The sequence below is a fragment of the Kogia breviceps genome, chromosome 3, assembly GCF_026419965.1.
Source record: "Kogia breviceps isolate mKogBre1 chromosome 3, mKogBre1 haplotype 1, whole genome shotgun sequence".
NCBI classification, from domain to species: domain Eukaryota; kingdom Metazoa; phylum Chordata; class Mammalia; order Artiodactyla; family Physeteridae; genus Kogia; species Kogia breviceps.
The window spans coordinates 151206923-151223383 of record NC_081312.1 but is presented as its reverse complement, the minus strand read 5'-3'; the positions used below and the strand labels follow the sequence as shown (position 1 = coordinate 151223383).

Below are 16461 nucleotides of genomic sequence, written 5' to 3'. Positions count from 1 at the left end.
AGTTCCAGAAAGTGTTATCTTTCTTTGGATTGCCATAGTACCCTCTCTTTAATACTCCTTTAGTACTAATTTATTTTGTTACTTTTAAACTATTTTTTATATCCAATCAGACTGACCATGTTTATATGCATTAATATTGGGGCCAGGGTCTTCCCTGGTGGCACAGTGGTTAAGAATCCGCCTGCCAATGCAGGGCACACGGGTTTGATCCCTGATCCGGGAAGATCCCACCTGCCACAGAGCAACTAAGCCCGTGCACCACAACTACTGAGCCTGTGCTCTAGAGCCCGTGAGCTACAGTTATTGAGTCCACGTACCACAACTACTGAAACCCACGTGCCTAGAGCCGGTGCTCTGCAACAAAAGAAGCCACCACAATGAGAAGCCCGCGCACCTCAACGAAGAGGAGCCCCTGCTAGCCACAACTAGAGAGGGCCCGTGCACAGCAATGAAGACCCAGTGCAGCCAGAAATAAATTATTAATAAATTAATTAATTTTAAAAAATATTGGAGCCAAAAGATGGAAAACTTTGAGGGCCAGCTAAAGAGGTTTTAGAATAGAGGAGATAGAAAGACATGTTTCTCTTTTCTGTTACATAGCATCTGACCAGTTGTGGAAAATATTAGAGGAAAAAGTATGCATTTGGTCTAGTCTATACTGTGATCGGTTTAATATTTTTTAATTTGTAGTGTGTTGAAGGATCTTGACACCTCTGACAGCAAGGATGGTCTTAGCACATCAAAAGACTTGTCAAAATCGGAGAAAATGACTACACAGGAGCCTAATCAAGAAACCAGCACAAGCTATGATGGTACAAAAGTGTTTGGGACATAACATGTATTGTAACTGCTTACTTTTGAAAACAAAGTAAGATTGTATTCTTAACCTGTGATGGCATAGTACTCGATGGCGAGCTCGTAGTTCCTTTTCCTGTAACAGTGAATCATCCGTAATAACCAACCACCACGGGTTAACCATTGTTGCTCAAACAGCTCAGAAACTGAGAAACTTGTTTTCTCACAAGGTGACTTTCTAACAAGTAATGTTTTCAAAATAGGCAATGAATTATTTCTCCTACTGAACCAAAATTTTGCCTTCCTATAACTTTAATCTTTGTGAGATAAGTCTGAAGCGCCTAGAGCTAAATAAAGTTAGATCTTTTACCTCTTCTTTATAGCTCCTGGTTTCTAGACCTTTCATCCTCCCGGTTCTCTGGGTTTGATTCTTGGTGTCCGCTTGAAGTTTAATACTTTTTGTTTGTTTGATTTGTCTCTAATTATTTTTAAATTTTCTATTAAATATCTAGTATAAATAATCCAGTAGCACTACAAGGCTTTGAAAAACAGCTGTCTCCTTTCCCACTCCTGATTTCTACTTCCCAGAGGCTTTTTTAGGCTAGAGATTTGTGTCCTTCTATTCTGAAATTTTTTCTGGTATCATTCCTTTTTATTTTCTTTTTTTGTTTTTTCTTTTCTCTTTCACTCTTCCTGAAGCTTTAATTATTGGGCTATTAGACCTCCATTAATTAACTTTTCTATTTTTCATCTCTTGCCTTTTTGCTTTCTGGGAGATTTCCTCAATTTTTTTTTTTTTTTTTTTTTTTGCTGTATGCGGGCCTCTCACTGCTGTGGCCTCTCCCGTTGCGGAGCACAGGCTCCGGACGCGCAGGCCCAGCGGCCATGGCTCACGGGCTTAGTTGCTCCGCGGCATGTGGGATCTTCCCGGACCAGGGCACGAACCCGTGTCTCCTGCATCGGCAGGCGGATTCTCAACCACTGCGCCACCAGGGAAGCCCGATTTCCTCAATTTTTAAATTAACTCTTCAATGGAATTTTTCATTTTCATCAAATTAATTTCCAAGAGCTGTGTTGTATTCTCTGAGTATTTCTGTAATGTTTTCTATTCTTGTTTGATGGGTGCTGTACTTATGGTGTGTGTGTGCATGCACATGCACATGTGTAGTGATCTCTGTGTGTTGTTCCTGTTTCCTCTGAATTTCTTTTTGTTTATTTTGGTCTCTGAGTTTATTGTTAGAGATGTTCCTGAAAAGCCTGATGTTGTAGGCAGTCTTCTAAGTGCCTTAATATTAACTAATTTAATCCTCACAATGATCCTTTAAGGTGGTTTCTGTTATCCTGTTTTACAAATAAGGAAACCCAGGTACAGGAGAGTTAAATAATCACTCATGGTCATAGAGTTAGACAGCAGCAGAGCTAGGATTTGAACCCAGCAGTCTTGAGGCTCTTGAGTTTACATTGACAGCCACTGCAGTATACTGTTTCTACCTCATTAAGTTTCACTGGTAAAATGGTTAGTGAGGACGAGAGCAAGGACAGAGTCCCACAGCATGTCATTAGCGGCCTCCCTCTCAGCTGACATCAGTCCCTTCATCACCACTTCTTGTTCATCTTGTTATGCGTCTGCCTTCAGACTGTTTCTCTCCCTTGTCCACGGGGATGCAAAAGACTCAGTCATATGACTCTAGAAGTTCAAGGTCTGAGGCAGCAAGAGGGAACAGGTGGGACATTGGCTCTAGAGTGATGCAGACCTAGTATACAAGCCTGCCTCTTCCCACTCCTGGCTGGGTGACTATGCCTAATTAATTAAGCTTCTTTAGACCTCAGTTTCTTCTTCTGTTAAATGAGGAAAATAGTGTCTGCCTTGCCCAGTAGTTGTCAGGATTCAAGGTAAAGTGCCCAGCACACTGTAGGCCTTCAATAAATGGTAGCTATCATCTGCTAGTCTAGTAATCCTTTCAAAGAAGGCAATATGTTGAGATGGCTGGTTTATTTTTATGAACTCTTGCTAACTCTATAATTGTTTCCTCTTTTTCTTAGAGCTCACAAAGCAGCCATTTGATAACATGTTCTGGAATTTTGCCTTGAATTAACTTTAAGATCACCAGCCTGAAGCTTTTGGCATCCCTTTAGAATTTTTTTGAAAATTAGAACAGTGTTTGCCTGTCTTCACTCTTCCGTCACCTCTCCTATTCACTAGATGCCGCATGCATCAGTGACATTTTCTTTGCAGGTTTCCTTTGTACTCTGAGGTGTAATCTGTCTAGACGAAGAGACTTGAGCTCCTTTCCAATAGCTGTATCTCTCTGAGCCTGTCTTGGTTTTCATTTCCTTTGGACTGTTGTTTATGTTCCTCTCTCCAATCCAATGCCCTTTCTCCTTGCAGAGAAAACAGATGTGAAACAGGAACCCAGCAAGTCCACTTTTACCATTTCATGCTTCATGACCCTATTTACGTCAGCCAAAACTAGTAAAAGTCCACACCCCCAGGTCATTTTCACACAGACACATGCATCCCATCGTCTGTGTTATGTCTCCACCACCACCCCGGTCTGTCCTCTCTTCCTCTCCTTCCTGCCCCTTAGACCCTTCAACCAGCTGCCCTCGGTCAGCAATTTCCCAGTAGCCTCATTCTCTTCTCTGATTGTCTTCTGAGAATACTGTTGCCTTTGCAGCCAACCTAAACTGTTTATTTCTCCTGCACACCTTAGACCCAGAGGTAGGTAGGCATCTTCCTTCCCATTGCTACCTTAACCCATTTTTTTTTTCTTTCTGTCATATAAAGCCACCCCTCCTTTGACATTATTTCTTAATTACATAGCTGAAATTTGAAAGTGTGAAGTGGGCTGGCCAGATTCAGATGTCCAGACATTGTTATCAGGAATTTCTCTCTTTCACACCTGCCTTCTCTCTCTTCTCTTTCATCTCATCTCTCCATCTCAATCTCCCATTTCCTTCCATCTCTGTTTTCTGCTTTTCCTTTTGTTGGTCTTATTTTCAAGCTTGTGTTTTTCTCTGTGGTGGCAGAGATGGCCACCAGCAGCCTGTCCAACTCGTTAAAGAGAGAGGTCCTCTTTTCCAGTCAGTCGAAAAACTCTTAGATCTAATTGTCATTGAGCTGCCTTACATCAGATGCCTACCAAGGACGTAGGAGTGGGGATGGGAGTAGTCTCCAAAAAGAAAGTCCAAGTGCTGTACTGTTAGGAAACACTGGTTGGCAGGCAAACCAGAGCAACAGCTGAGGTTCTTACCTGTCCATACTTCATGATGTACTTTGTATGGGCATGGTGAGATTTACACCTGAAGTTAGTAAAAAAATCATAAACTTTTGTATCTTATAACAACTTTGGTTACCCTAAGAGAAATAATAAGAATTAACATGAAATGAAAGGATAACACAGTTATGAGCTCTTATGATCTAGAATAGAGACAGTATGACTTCAAATTATTTCATAGGCAGATAATGGGAGAATATATGGTTGTTTCTAATCTCGTTTGTAAACTACTGCAAGTTTTACATGCATAGCTTTCAAATTTTTAAATCTTTTTTGTTGTTGACAAAAAAATATTAACAACATAAATACTTTATAGCTAGACAGATAAGTTTACAACAACTTATTCATGTGATGGACCGTATCTGTAAAATAGTTGACACTATTCCTGATGACAAGCTGAAAACTTTGGATTGTGGGAACATACTGCTCCAGCAGCGGGACATAAGGTATCTTGATTTTTCTCCTTCTGGAATTTATCTGATTGTGTTTCCACCACCACTGTAAGTCACAAATGTATAGGGCAAGATTTCCAGGCATTCTGGCCAGGAAATTGAATAGGATAATTATCACTTTGTCTTTTTTTTAAAAATTGAAATGTAGTTGATTTACAATGTTGTGTTAGTTTCAGGTATAAAAAAAGTGATTCAGCTATACATGTACATGTATCTATTCTTTTTCAGATTCTTTTCCCATATTGGTTATTACAGAGTATTGAGTAGAGTTCCTTGTGCTATACACTGTGTCTTAAATTTATTACTTTTTCAAACTGTTCCTTTAGCATTTGTATTCGAATTTTTAAGGTTGGAAAAAAGATGATATATTTTGCCCCAATTTGGCATGAAAACTAAAGATAAACTTGTGTGCCTACCATAGCTGACTACTTATAATTAATTTGATGTTCTGTGCTCTCTCTTCAGAAGGAAACTCCTAGCTGAAGCAGATTTTAATACGAATGATGCCAGTGTTCTTGGCTCATTGTGGAGATGCAGGCCTGATTCATTTGGTAGCTCTGTGGAGGATATGGCATCTGTTTCCCCACCTTGTGCATTTCCAAAGGGTGATGATTTCTGCCCTACAGGGAATTCTGTTAAGGAGTTCACGTTTCCAAACCTTCCCTCAAATTCCATTTCTACTGGGGAGTGTTTACTGACTCCTACCCCAGGAAAGACAGGATTCTCAGCTACCACCAAGAATCTCTTTGAAAGACCGTTATTCAATTCCCATTTACAGGAGTCCTTTGTAAGTAGCAACTGGGCTGAAACACCAAGGGTAGAAAAAAGAAATGAAAGCTCTTATTTCCCAGGAAATGTTCTCACAAGCACTGCTGTGAAAGATCAGAATAAACATACTACCTCTATGAATGACTTGGAAAAAGAAATCCAGGCTTCCTATGATATTGACAATTTTGACATAGATGACTTTGATGATGATGATGATGACTGGGAAAATGTGATGCATAATTTAGCAGCCAGCAAGTCTTCCACAGCTGCCCATCAACCTATTAAGGAAGGTCGGCCAGTTAAATCAGTATCAGAAAGAATTTCTTCTTCAGCCAAGACAGACTGTCTTCTGGCATCTACTGCTCAGAATAAAAACTTCTCAGAATCAATTCAGAATTACACTGGTAAGTTTAAAATAAATTGAATGCTTATATTTTATATGAAAACAAAACTGTCCAAAATAGGAATCGTATAAGAAAAACCATAGCAAATCATCATGGCCTGAAAATGACATTGTTTCTATGCAAATTTCTGCTGATAATATGAATTACAAATCACAATTTCAAAAGCAAGTTGCTCTTTTGTCTCTGTAGCAGCTGTAGTTTTATAAAATGTGTAATTATAACCTATTGTAGTAAAGCTCTAAAGTCATTACAAATGTGCTTTGCCTTTAAATTAACATTTTTTTAGTCCCTAAAACAATAAAGCTCATGAGGGCCAAATTTTTAATGATTATGCGGGATGGATAAAAAGCAAAGCTGAATTTATGTTTAAAATGTACTTATGTGTATTTTTAGAATTCTGGATTGATGAGAACTGATTTATAAAGTTTATAAAGTAGAGAAACATGTTTTATGTCTTCAAATATTAAAATTTAGGGCAGCCTAAGAAAGATAAGAAGTCAGAAATTTCTTAAATCCGTCAAGTTATTTCTTTTGGTCTAGAATCATTTTAATTCATTCAGCAAATATTTATGGAGTGCCCACTGTGTGCCATGTTCTGTGCACAGGTCCTGGTAATAGATGAGTAATGAAGAGTTCCTGCCCTCTTGGAGCTCACAGTTTACTGAGAGAAGTTTTTGGAAGAGTGAAATTAGCCATTGTAAAGGCTGCAGAGAAAACCCAAAATTAATTTTAAAACCTTACATCGACCCTATGAAGTTATCAAAAAGTGTTTTTTTTTAAACTGAAACAAGTTTATACTTGTAAGGTTTCGTAAAGTACAGTCCTCCCTATTTTTGCCATTGACGACTTAATGCCACGGAGGTTATTCTTACAGTTCCTTTGTTGACCTTTAAAATAATCATTAATGGATTTATTTTTGTGTCATGTTTGGGCGTGTCATACTTGGTGTTCGCAATTATCTTTGTGGTGGTTGAGTGCTGGGATTGATGTAACCGCCAGCGCTGGCATGAGCACCTCTTGTTCTCTGTGCGGAGCCAGAGTTGTAACAGCGAGGAGGCAGCACGGGGGTGGGCACAAGAGACGCCATGGAAGAAGAACCAGAGGAAGTTGGGGTGATTCTGCGGTTTCAGACCCAGTGACTGGGAAAACCGTGACACTGTTAACAGAAACAGGGAAGTCAGGAGTCGGGCAGATTTGAAGCAAAGCTGAGGAGGGCTGTTTTAAGGCTTGTTGAGCATGAAGTGTTGGGAAGTCATTCAGGTAGAAATGTCTGGCAGACAGTTGGAGGTGCATGCAGGACTGGAACTTAGGAGGGCATCCGTCAAGTCTTAAGAAAGAGATCTAGGCGTTGTGTGCACATCTGTGAAGTTTAAGGTCATAGGACTAGGACAATTCCACACACAAAAAAAACAATCTAAAGAGCCCAGTCCCAAGTGTCCGAAAGATTCCCAAATTTAAGGGGCAAGTGGAGGAAATGGAGCCAGGAAAGGGAATTTAAAGCAAGTAGAAAACCCATGATAATCTTGAAGGTCAAGAGAGAAGAAGTAGAGAATAAATAGTAGTGGTAGATGCTGCAGAAAAGTCAAGGAAGAACTTGAATTTGGCCCTAAGGAAGTCTCTGGTGGCTTTGACACTGGGCAGTGAGGAAACCCTGATAAACAGGTAAAGAAGGATATGCTGCAGGGAAACGTACACCAATAGATATAGGCAGGGCAAAGGGTTAAAATGCTAAAACTGATTTGTTACAATAATGCCCTGATTTCTCTTAACATTGATTATTTTCTTAGACAAGGTGGAGCAAAATTTAGCATCCAGAGATCTGAAACACGAGCGTTTCCAAAGTCTTAATTTTCCTCATACAAAAGAAATGATGAAGATTTTTCATAAAAAATTTGGCCTGCATAATTTTAGAACTAATCAGCTAGAGGCGATCAATGCTGCACTACTTGGTGAAGACTGTTTTATCTTAATGCCCACTGGTATGTATTTTTAGATATGAATTGGCAGAAATCCATTGGCAGATGTTAAATGAAAGCCCTTTAATAAAAATAAAAAGAACCTACACAGTATTTCTATCATTTAGGGACCTCTAAATCTCCCATGCCATAGTTAGGAAAGTGTATTACCTCAATCCTCTATTCTAGTTGTTGAAATGGTAGCATTTATTGCCCTTTAAGATTTTCAACTCAAAGCTCATTGTGTTGAATTGATCTAGGATTTTCCTTTGGGAATTTTTCTTTTTTGTAGTCAAAATTAGCCTGGAACATGAACCACAAAATTACTGTCAGAGACCACGACCATTTCTGGCAGTTTATTTGGTACAACCTAGTGTTGTATGGTGGTTAAAAATCATCAGCTTTGGAGCGATGCCCTAGGCTTAAAGCACAGCTCTGCCACTTATTAACAGTGTGGACTTGAGCAAGGCACTTCACCCAGTCTCCTTGTGTGTGCGGTGGGGATAATACCAACATGCCCACTTCACAGAATGTCTTGAGGATTAAGTGAAAAGCATTGAGTGTAGTTCTTTCTCGTCCTCAATTTTGAAGAGATCCAGGACTTTTCATCATGCTATTAAGGTTTATAACAGCTGTTCAATGATTTATAGTCATCCAAATAAGAATATTAAATAAGCCATTAGGATAAGAGCCATGGGGACATTGTAAATCAACTATACTTCAATTAAAAAAAAAAAAAGCAGCAGTAGCATGGGGAGTTGGGAGTTTCATTATTCACATGTAGTCTTCCCTCTGCCTTCTACTCACCTTTGTTGTGACCTTCAATCAGTTTTTGCCATTATCATTAAATAATGTTGCCTGGGTATCTGAATTTTTTCAAACTGATTTTAAATTTTAGACAGTGTTGGTTTGTTTAATCAGCAGCATTTCATACTTCATTAACTTATTCAGTCTTCATCTTCTGATTTGACTCCAATTTGGTACTCCAAAACTAAAGCTGGTGAGGACCCTGGCATTGATCTCATCCAGAGGTTTGAGGCGTTGGTTCAATGGTAGAATTCTTGCCTCCCTCGTCCAGTGGTTTTCATGGCTTTCCATTATCCTCTAGGGTTTCAAGGGGGCATTTTTCAGGGTCTTTCTCAAGTAGACTTTTAAAGTAATTTTGTTGCATTTAAGTTCCCTGCCCTGATTCGTGCTTTTACTATGATATACACCTACATGAGATGTCCCAAGAGATCATTTTTACACATTTAAATTGACCACATATTTTGGCTCATTCAAATATGGCATATTTTGGCACCATGGAGAATATCGCTTGGTGTCCTATTAGTTAATTACTTTAAATATTATATGTAATTTATATTGTAACTTTTGCCTTCATGTTCTCAAAACAGAATCTGACAGATTTTTTTGTTGTCATTTTTTTTAGGAGGTGGTAAAAGCTTGTGTTACCAGCTCCCTGCCTGTGTTTCTCCCGGGGTCACTATTGTCATTTCTCCCTTGAGATCACTTATAGTAGATCAAGTCCAAAAGCTGACTTCCTTGGATGTAAGTTAAAACACTACCAATTATAATAAAAATGCTAATAAAAACATAATTTAAAAACAATTATATTTCAGTACTCTGGGTAACCTTTTTCATTAAATAGTTCATGGATTATAAGAATAAAGCACGGCAGTTATATTAAGTTGTACATTTAAGAACAAGTCTTTGAGAATTCTGGTACAGATAACCTTCTGGAGTTCAGTCTGATTTTACTCTAGAAGAATGTATTTTGGTAAGAACTTTTAACCTGTATTTTACTGATGTAAATTTTTTTTCTAATATGGAAGGATTTCTTTTTTTACTCCTGTCAGATCAGCTTAGTTCTCTCTCACTCCCTTAATATCTTAAAATGCATGCACATGTGCATGCCCACACACATATGTCCTTTTTCCTCCTGGCTGAGGTTAAGAAAGTACATGAATGCAGTCTGTTAAATCCTACATACTGTGATGAAACAGAACTGTTTTCAGCTTTATGAACCACCACCCCTCAACAGGACCACTGGTTTGATTTTTCTTCCCAAGGATGTCTCAGTACAGTGATAGTAGCTATTGTTCAGCTATTCATGATGTTATGGTCCTTTCAGTGTTGTTATGCATTAAAACCCAAAAGATGCATTTACCTAAAAAAAAAAAAGTGGTCATACATTAGAACTGGAACCTTCTGGATGCTGAATTCATATTTATCTTACTTACAGATATGAAAAGCTAAGGAAGTAAAGAAATGGGAAAAAAGAAAAGAAAAGGAAGTAAACAATGGGAAGAATATTTGACTTATGGTTAACAAGGGTTTTTTAAAAATACGTACTGATTACTTTTTATTATGTTGAGATTCTCTTTCCTTTGACAGGTGTGATATGTGGCTTGTAAAATATTTATGAAACCTACAGATAAATGTAATCTTGAGTCAGATTAATGGGTAAAATTTAAATTGTTTACTACTTTTATGCTTAGATTCCGGCTACATATCTGACAGGTGATAAGACTGACTCAGAAGCTACAAGTATTTACCTCCAGTTATCAAAAAAAGACCCGATTATAAAACTTCTTTATGTTACTCCAGAGAAGGTTTGTATTTATATCATTATTTTAAAATACTATATTAAAGCTGTTTTAGAAAAACAACCCAGTTCTCCCTACTAAGGAAAAACCCACTCTTTCCCTTCTGTATTTCTCTCCTTTACTACTCACATAGAATATTTCACTTCTAGTCACCAAATATATGGAGGTTTTTCCTTACATCAAGCGGTTCTCTGTCAACTATCCAGAGATAGTGTCAGGTCCCACAGGTTAAGGGTTCAGTCCCACAAGATTCTTACCACTCTGCTTCAGGGGCCAATCCACAGGCTACCTGCAACTTCTGTCTGACTTGGCTACAAATCAGAGGTTCCCGTGACCTCCTCCTGCTTGAATTCAGTGACTTGCAAGAGCAGCTCACAGAACTCAGGGAGACACTTACTTATATTTACCAGTTTATTAAAGGCTATGGTAAAGGACACAGATAAACAGTCAGATGAAAAGATACACAGGGCAAGGTCTGGGAGGGTTCTGAGCACAGTAGCTTCTGTCTCTGTGGAGTTGGGGTACATCATCCTCCAGTACGTGGATGTGTTTGCCAACCTAGAACCTCTCTGAACCCCATACTTTTGGGATTTTTATGGAGGCTTCCTCACGTAGGCATGAACAATTATTGACTCCACTTCTAGACCGACTCCCTTCTCTGGTGGATGGGTAGGACTGAAAATTCCAAGTTTCTAATCATGGCTTGGTCTTTCTGGTGATCATCCCCCACCCAGGAGCCCACCCACAGTTGCCTCAAGAGGACAAAAGATGCTCCTATGCTCTTTTTTTTTTTTGGCTGCGCTGGGTCTTTGTTGCTGCACGTGGGCTTTCTCTAGTTGTGGAGAGCGGGGGCTACTCTTTGTTGCCGTGTGCTGACTTCTCTTGTTGCAGAGCACGGGCTCTAGAGCGCAGGCTCAGTAGTTGTGGCTCACGGGCTCAGTTGCTCCATGGCACGTGGGATCTTCCCAGACCAGGGCTCGAACCCATGTCCCCTGCATTGGCAGGCAGATTCTTAACCACTGCGCAACCGGGGGAGTCCTGCTCATTTACAAGAGTTCCAGGAACCCTGTGCCCAGGAACTGGGAGCACAGACCAGTGTATCTTTTCTGTTATTTCATAAAAGCCCATTAGAATACGTATATTTTAAATATTTTGACATAATTTCTGGTGTACAGTTTAGTGCAAGAATTCCTGTATAACTTTCACCAGGAAACCCCAAATGGTAACATTTTACTGTAATTGCTCTATCATTCTTTCTCTCTCTCTTTTTCCCTCAAACGTTTGAGAGTAAGTTGCAGACATATCCTTTTAACCCTAAATACTTCACTGTACATCTTCTAAAAACAAGGAATTCTCTTGCATAACCTCAGTATAGTTATCAAAATTAGAAAATATTCATTGATGCAGTACTATTACTTTATCTGTAAACCTTATTCCAGTTTCACTAATTGTCCCAATAATATCCTTTCTAGCAAAAGAAAATCCTAGATTATGCATTGCATTCTGTCTTTCGTGATTTTGACAGTTTTGAAGAGTGAAGGCCAGTTGTTTTGAGGACTGTCCCTCAGTTTATGTTTCCTCCTGACTAGATTTGTATTCGTCATTATTGAGGGGAATATCACAGAAGTGGGGATATGTTCTCTGTATCCTGTCAGGAGGCATTTGGTGTTGACTCATTCTATAATATTACTGGTGATGTTAGTTAACTTTGATCATTTGGTTTTGTTGTCTGCCAGACTTTCACTGAAAAATTAGTTTTTTTGTGTGATTATTAATTACAAAAATAAATGTAATTTTTTTTGTAATTGTAGGTATCCTGTTGTGGAATACTCAAGACTATGTAAATATCCTATTACTCATCAGACTTTGACCCAATAGTTTTATCATCCATTGATGATTCCCCATCAGTTATTATTGTAGTGGGTGCCAAATGATGATTTTTTTCTAATTTAGTTGGCATTCTGCTGTAAGGACAGGCTTTTCCCTTTACCCACATATTTATTTGTATCAGTATGAAATCATGGATTCTTAATTTATTCAGTAGGTTATAATCAATTACTATTATGTATTTTGATGTTCTAATTGTCCTAGGTTTGGCCAGTGGGAAAGCTCCATCAGACTGGCTTCTGTGACCTTTTGACATGTCTATCAAGACGTGGGTGCCAGAGATGGTCATTGCTACTGGCATGTCGTTGCTTCCAGGCCCAGTTATGGACAGAGCTACAAAATATAAATATATGTACATATATTTATGTATATATGTACATATATATGTATATATTTCCCCCAGACAACACACATACATAACACATGTCTGTAACCCTGCTACCAGTGTAAATGTGGTGTAAACAAATGTAAACCAGTGTAAACAAATACACTGAAGCAGAAAAATTCTTTTAGAACCACTGACCTAATACAAAACTGTTTGCTAAATGTGGGTAAACATTCTAAAATGTCTCATTTGCTATTTCCTATTACTTCTAATTCTATTCGTAGATCAAAATCAGAGCCAATTTTATGTGGAGGTTTTAATACAACTTAAGTCATAGTGGAACTTAAAGACAACCCAATCCTTAAGGTGATATGTTTAAATGTTTTTAAATGTCTGATTAATGCATTTCTGCTCTAGGTCTGTGCAAGTAACAGACTGATTTCTACTCTGGAGAATCTGTATGAGAGGAAGCTCTTGGCACGTTTTGTTATTGATGAAGCACATTGTGTCAGTCAGGTAAATAGTGTTCTCTATGTCTTGAGATACCAACAAATTGTACTACCAACAGTATATATATTTTCAGAGCCAAGAGAAAAAATATTGAGTGAATTATTCTGCTATTTCACTGAAGAATAAGGTGGTTCTTAATATAGTAAGCAGTGTTTGCTTTATATAAGGAAGATCCAAATAGTCTGAAAAGTTTTTTTTTTTTTTCCAACTAGTGGGGACATGATTTTCGTCCAGATTACAAAAGAATGAATATGCTTCGCCAGAAGTTTCCCTCTGTTCCAATGATGGCTCTTACTGCCACAGCTAATCCCAGGGTACAGAAGGACATCCTCACTCAGCTGAAGATTCTTAGACCTCAGGTGTAAGTTGTCGAAAGTTATTAATTTTAAAACCCTGAGGCAGTGGTTCCCAGATTGCTGCACATTAGAATCATCTGTGGAGTCTTAAAAATCCCAATGCCCAGGTTGTACCCAATGCCAATTATATCAGAATTTGGGGGGCTGGGAGTCAGTATGGTTTTTTTGTTTTTTCTTTTTTTGGCTGCATTGGGTCTTCATTGCCGTGCACAGGCTTTCTCTGGTTGCGGCAAGCGGGGGTACTCTTTGTTGCGGTGCACAGGCTTCTCATTGCAGTGGCTTCTCGTTGCAGAGCACAGGCTCTAGGCATGCGGGCTTCAGTAGTTGTGGCACATGGGCTGAGTAGTTGTGTGGCTCACGGGCTCTAGAGCTCAGGCTCAGTAGCTGTGGTGCACAGGCTTATTTGCTCCGTGGCATGTGGGATTTTCCCGGACCAGGGCTCAAACCGGTGTCCCATACATTGGCAGGCAGATTCTTAACCACTGGGAAGTCCCAGCCAGTATGTTTTTTAAATTCCCAAGTGACTCCAATGTGCAGCAAAATTTGGGAGCCAAGACCCTAGGGCTTTTCTTCGCTCACTGAAATTAAAACTGTATCCCAGTACCTGTTTTGGAAATAGGGATAAAGTGCGTGCCACACCTGTTAAATCCTAGGATAGTCCCAGTAATAAACTAGCTTTTATTTATCCAGTTTTGGCTCCCATATATCCTAGAGTATACATGATAAAATGAACAGATGAACCTGCTTTGTCATTTTCCTCTGATGTCCCAGCTATATCCATGATGTTGAAAACAGTCCAGAAACTATGTATACAGCTTTTTTAACTTTGTTTTCATCTGAACAGCAAAGTGCTTCTTATTGCCACCAAATCCATAATTATTCAGTAGCAAAAACTACTATAAAAAATGTCCCCAATATAGGTTGCACTGAATTATTTTGTGCCTCTGTGTGACTTTGTAGAGACAGGTACATTCTTTGATGGGTTAATTTACTCAGCGAATATTTACTTAACAGCTGTCTACCAAGGTTAAAACATTTTTTCCTTCTAATTTATTACTGGGTGCTTTGAGGAACGGAATGCTTTGAGGAATGGAATTAATGGGTGTTTTAAGGTCTGAAGGAATAATGACTAATGTATTGGGGTGAATTTTTAAAGCTTTGTTCATTTGGAAACAGAGAATAAGCTAGCTCTGTAAATATTATAACCAGTAAGAACAATAACAGCATCTCAGTGGGTAATGAGAAGAACTCTTAAGTGCCATATGAGGGGACATGAGGGGGTTTGAGATTAAGATAGCTTCAGAGACCTTTGCAGATTAAACTGACATTCTTAAGCCCAAGGATTTTAGAGTCCTCAGAATTTTGTTCGTGTAATCAAAAAAATTGGAATGCAAATTTTTTTTTTTTTTTTTTGGCTGTGTCGGGCCTTCATTGCTGTGCGCAGGTTTTCTCTAGTTGTGGCGGGTGGGGGCCACTCTTTGTTGTAGTGCGTGGGCTTCTCATTGTGGTGGCTTCTCTTGTTGCAGAGCACGGGCTCTAGGTGCACAGGCTTCAGTAGCTGTGGCACGTGGGTTCAGTGGTTGTGGCTTGCAGGCTCTAGAGTGCAGGCTCAGTAGTTGTGGCACATGGGCTTAGTTGCTCCGTGGCATGTGTGATCTTCCTGGACCAGGGCTTGAACCTGTGTCCCCTGCATTGGCAGGCAGATTCTTCACCACTGTGCCACCAGGGAAGGCCCAGAATGCAAAATTGTAATTTAATCTTACTTGCAGAGGAGTGTTTGTATAAAATTGGGGGGGGAAAGGTATTTTCTACCATAATTGATTTACATTACAACATTATATTTAAGGTGTCTTCAGGTTCTACTGAAGAACCCACGTGCTAGAAATTTGCTTCTACAAGTACTCCATTGATCTATAAAAGCTTTTAAAATTTATTTATTTTTGGCTGTGTTGGGTCTTCGTTTCTGTGCGAGGGCTTTCTCTAGTTGTGGCGAGCGGGGGGCCACTCTTCATCGCGGTGCGCAGGCCTCTCACTGTCGCGGCCTGTCTTGTTGCGGAGCACAGGCTCCAGACACGCAGGCTCAGTAGTTGCGGCTCACAGGCCTAGTTGCTCCGCGGCATGTGGGATCCTCCCAGACCAGGGCTCGAACCCGTGTCCCATGCATTGGCAGGCAGATTCTCAACCACTGCGCCACCAGGGAAGCCCAAAGCTTTTTTAAAAATAGGCAGTGTTTTTAGCTTTTTTCCATCAGTTTATGCCAGATGCAATCTACTATTCTTTTAGATCAGTAATATTAATTGCCAAATGCCCATAGTTAAAAGAAGTGATATAAATTCAATTCACCTTTTGAATAACCTTTTGAAAGTGTAGAATTTGTCATTATTCTTTGAGTAAACATTGCACATACAGGTTTAATATCTTTTCCTAGTAATGTGCGGGGGAGGTCTGCTTGGAAAAGTAATAGATTGTACATTTCCTGAGTCTAGCATGTGGTGCCCTGTGCATATTTGGCACTCAGTAAGAATGAATAAATGAAACATATGGAGGAACTTTGGTAAATGTGGGTAAAGTATGAAAATTTGGGCAGATCTGTTGACTCCTTAATATATTTGGTACTTCTATATTTGGGAGAATTTAAATCCCTGAGTGGAAGTAAAAGATTTTAACAAACACTTTGTTACATTTTTCTCCTGATCTTCTGTTCTGCCCATAGGCCTCTTGTTTGGATTAAATTTCCCAACTGCTGCTATGTCATGGCCCTGGTGAAGGCACATGTCCCTGGGGTTGAAGCCATGGCCCCATGCTTCTCTCCTGCCAGTCGTGATAATATTCCTCATCTTTGGGAAATATGAGGATGGAAATAAATAAAATGGATTGACTTTATTCCTTTTCCTTAGGGCCTTAAAATACAAACTGAGAAAGAGAAAAGAGATAGACATTTAGACAGTAAATACAACAATAATACTATAATACCACAATAATAGCTAACACTTACATATCTGGCCTGTACAATGTGCCAGGCACTGTTCTTGGCATTTTATGTGTATTGACTCATTTACTCACACAAAAGTCTTATGAGGTCAGTAATCCTATTTCCCTCACTTTATGCATGAGGAAACTGAAAC

General features: G+C 39.2%; 1 protein-coding gene across 6 annotated transcripts in view; it reads left to right on the top strand.

Moving 5' to 3' along the window:
• BLM (BLM RecQ like helicase) overlaps window positions 1-16461 on the top strand; it is an 86224-nt gene that overhangs the window by 30078 nt on the left and 39685 nt on the right. For 5 of the 6 annotated variants that reach the window (XR_010839839.1, XM_059057256.2, XM_067029941.1 and 2 more), the window contains 8 exons: window positions 691-812; window positions 4390-4519; window positions 4991-5697; window positions 7485-7676; window positions 9082-9200; window positions 10151-10264; window positions 12888-12986; window positions 13193-13341. Coding sequence is in view for 5 of the 6 variants with exons in the window: in XM_059057256.2 (XP_058913239.1) it covers window positions 691-812; window positions 4390-4519; window positions 4991-5697; window positions 7485-7676; window positions 9082-9200; window positions 10151-10264; window positions 12888-12986; window positions 13193-13341 (1632 nt within the window). In the remaining variant the exon portion in view is untranslated. Of the gene's footprint in view, window positions 1-690; window positions 813-4389; window positions 4520-4990; window positions 5698-7484; window positions 7677-9081; window positions 9201-10150; window positions 10265-12075; window positions 12099-12887; window positions 12987-13192; window positions 13342-16461 lie in introns of those variants that run through there. The other variant, XM_067029944.1, reaches the window with a different exon arrangement.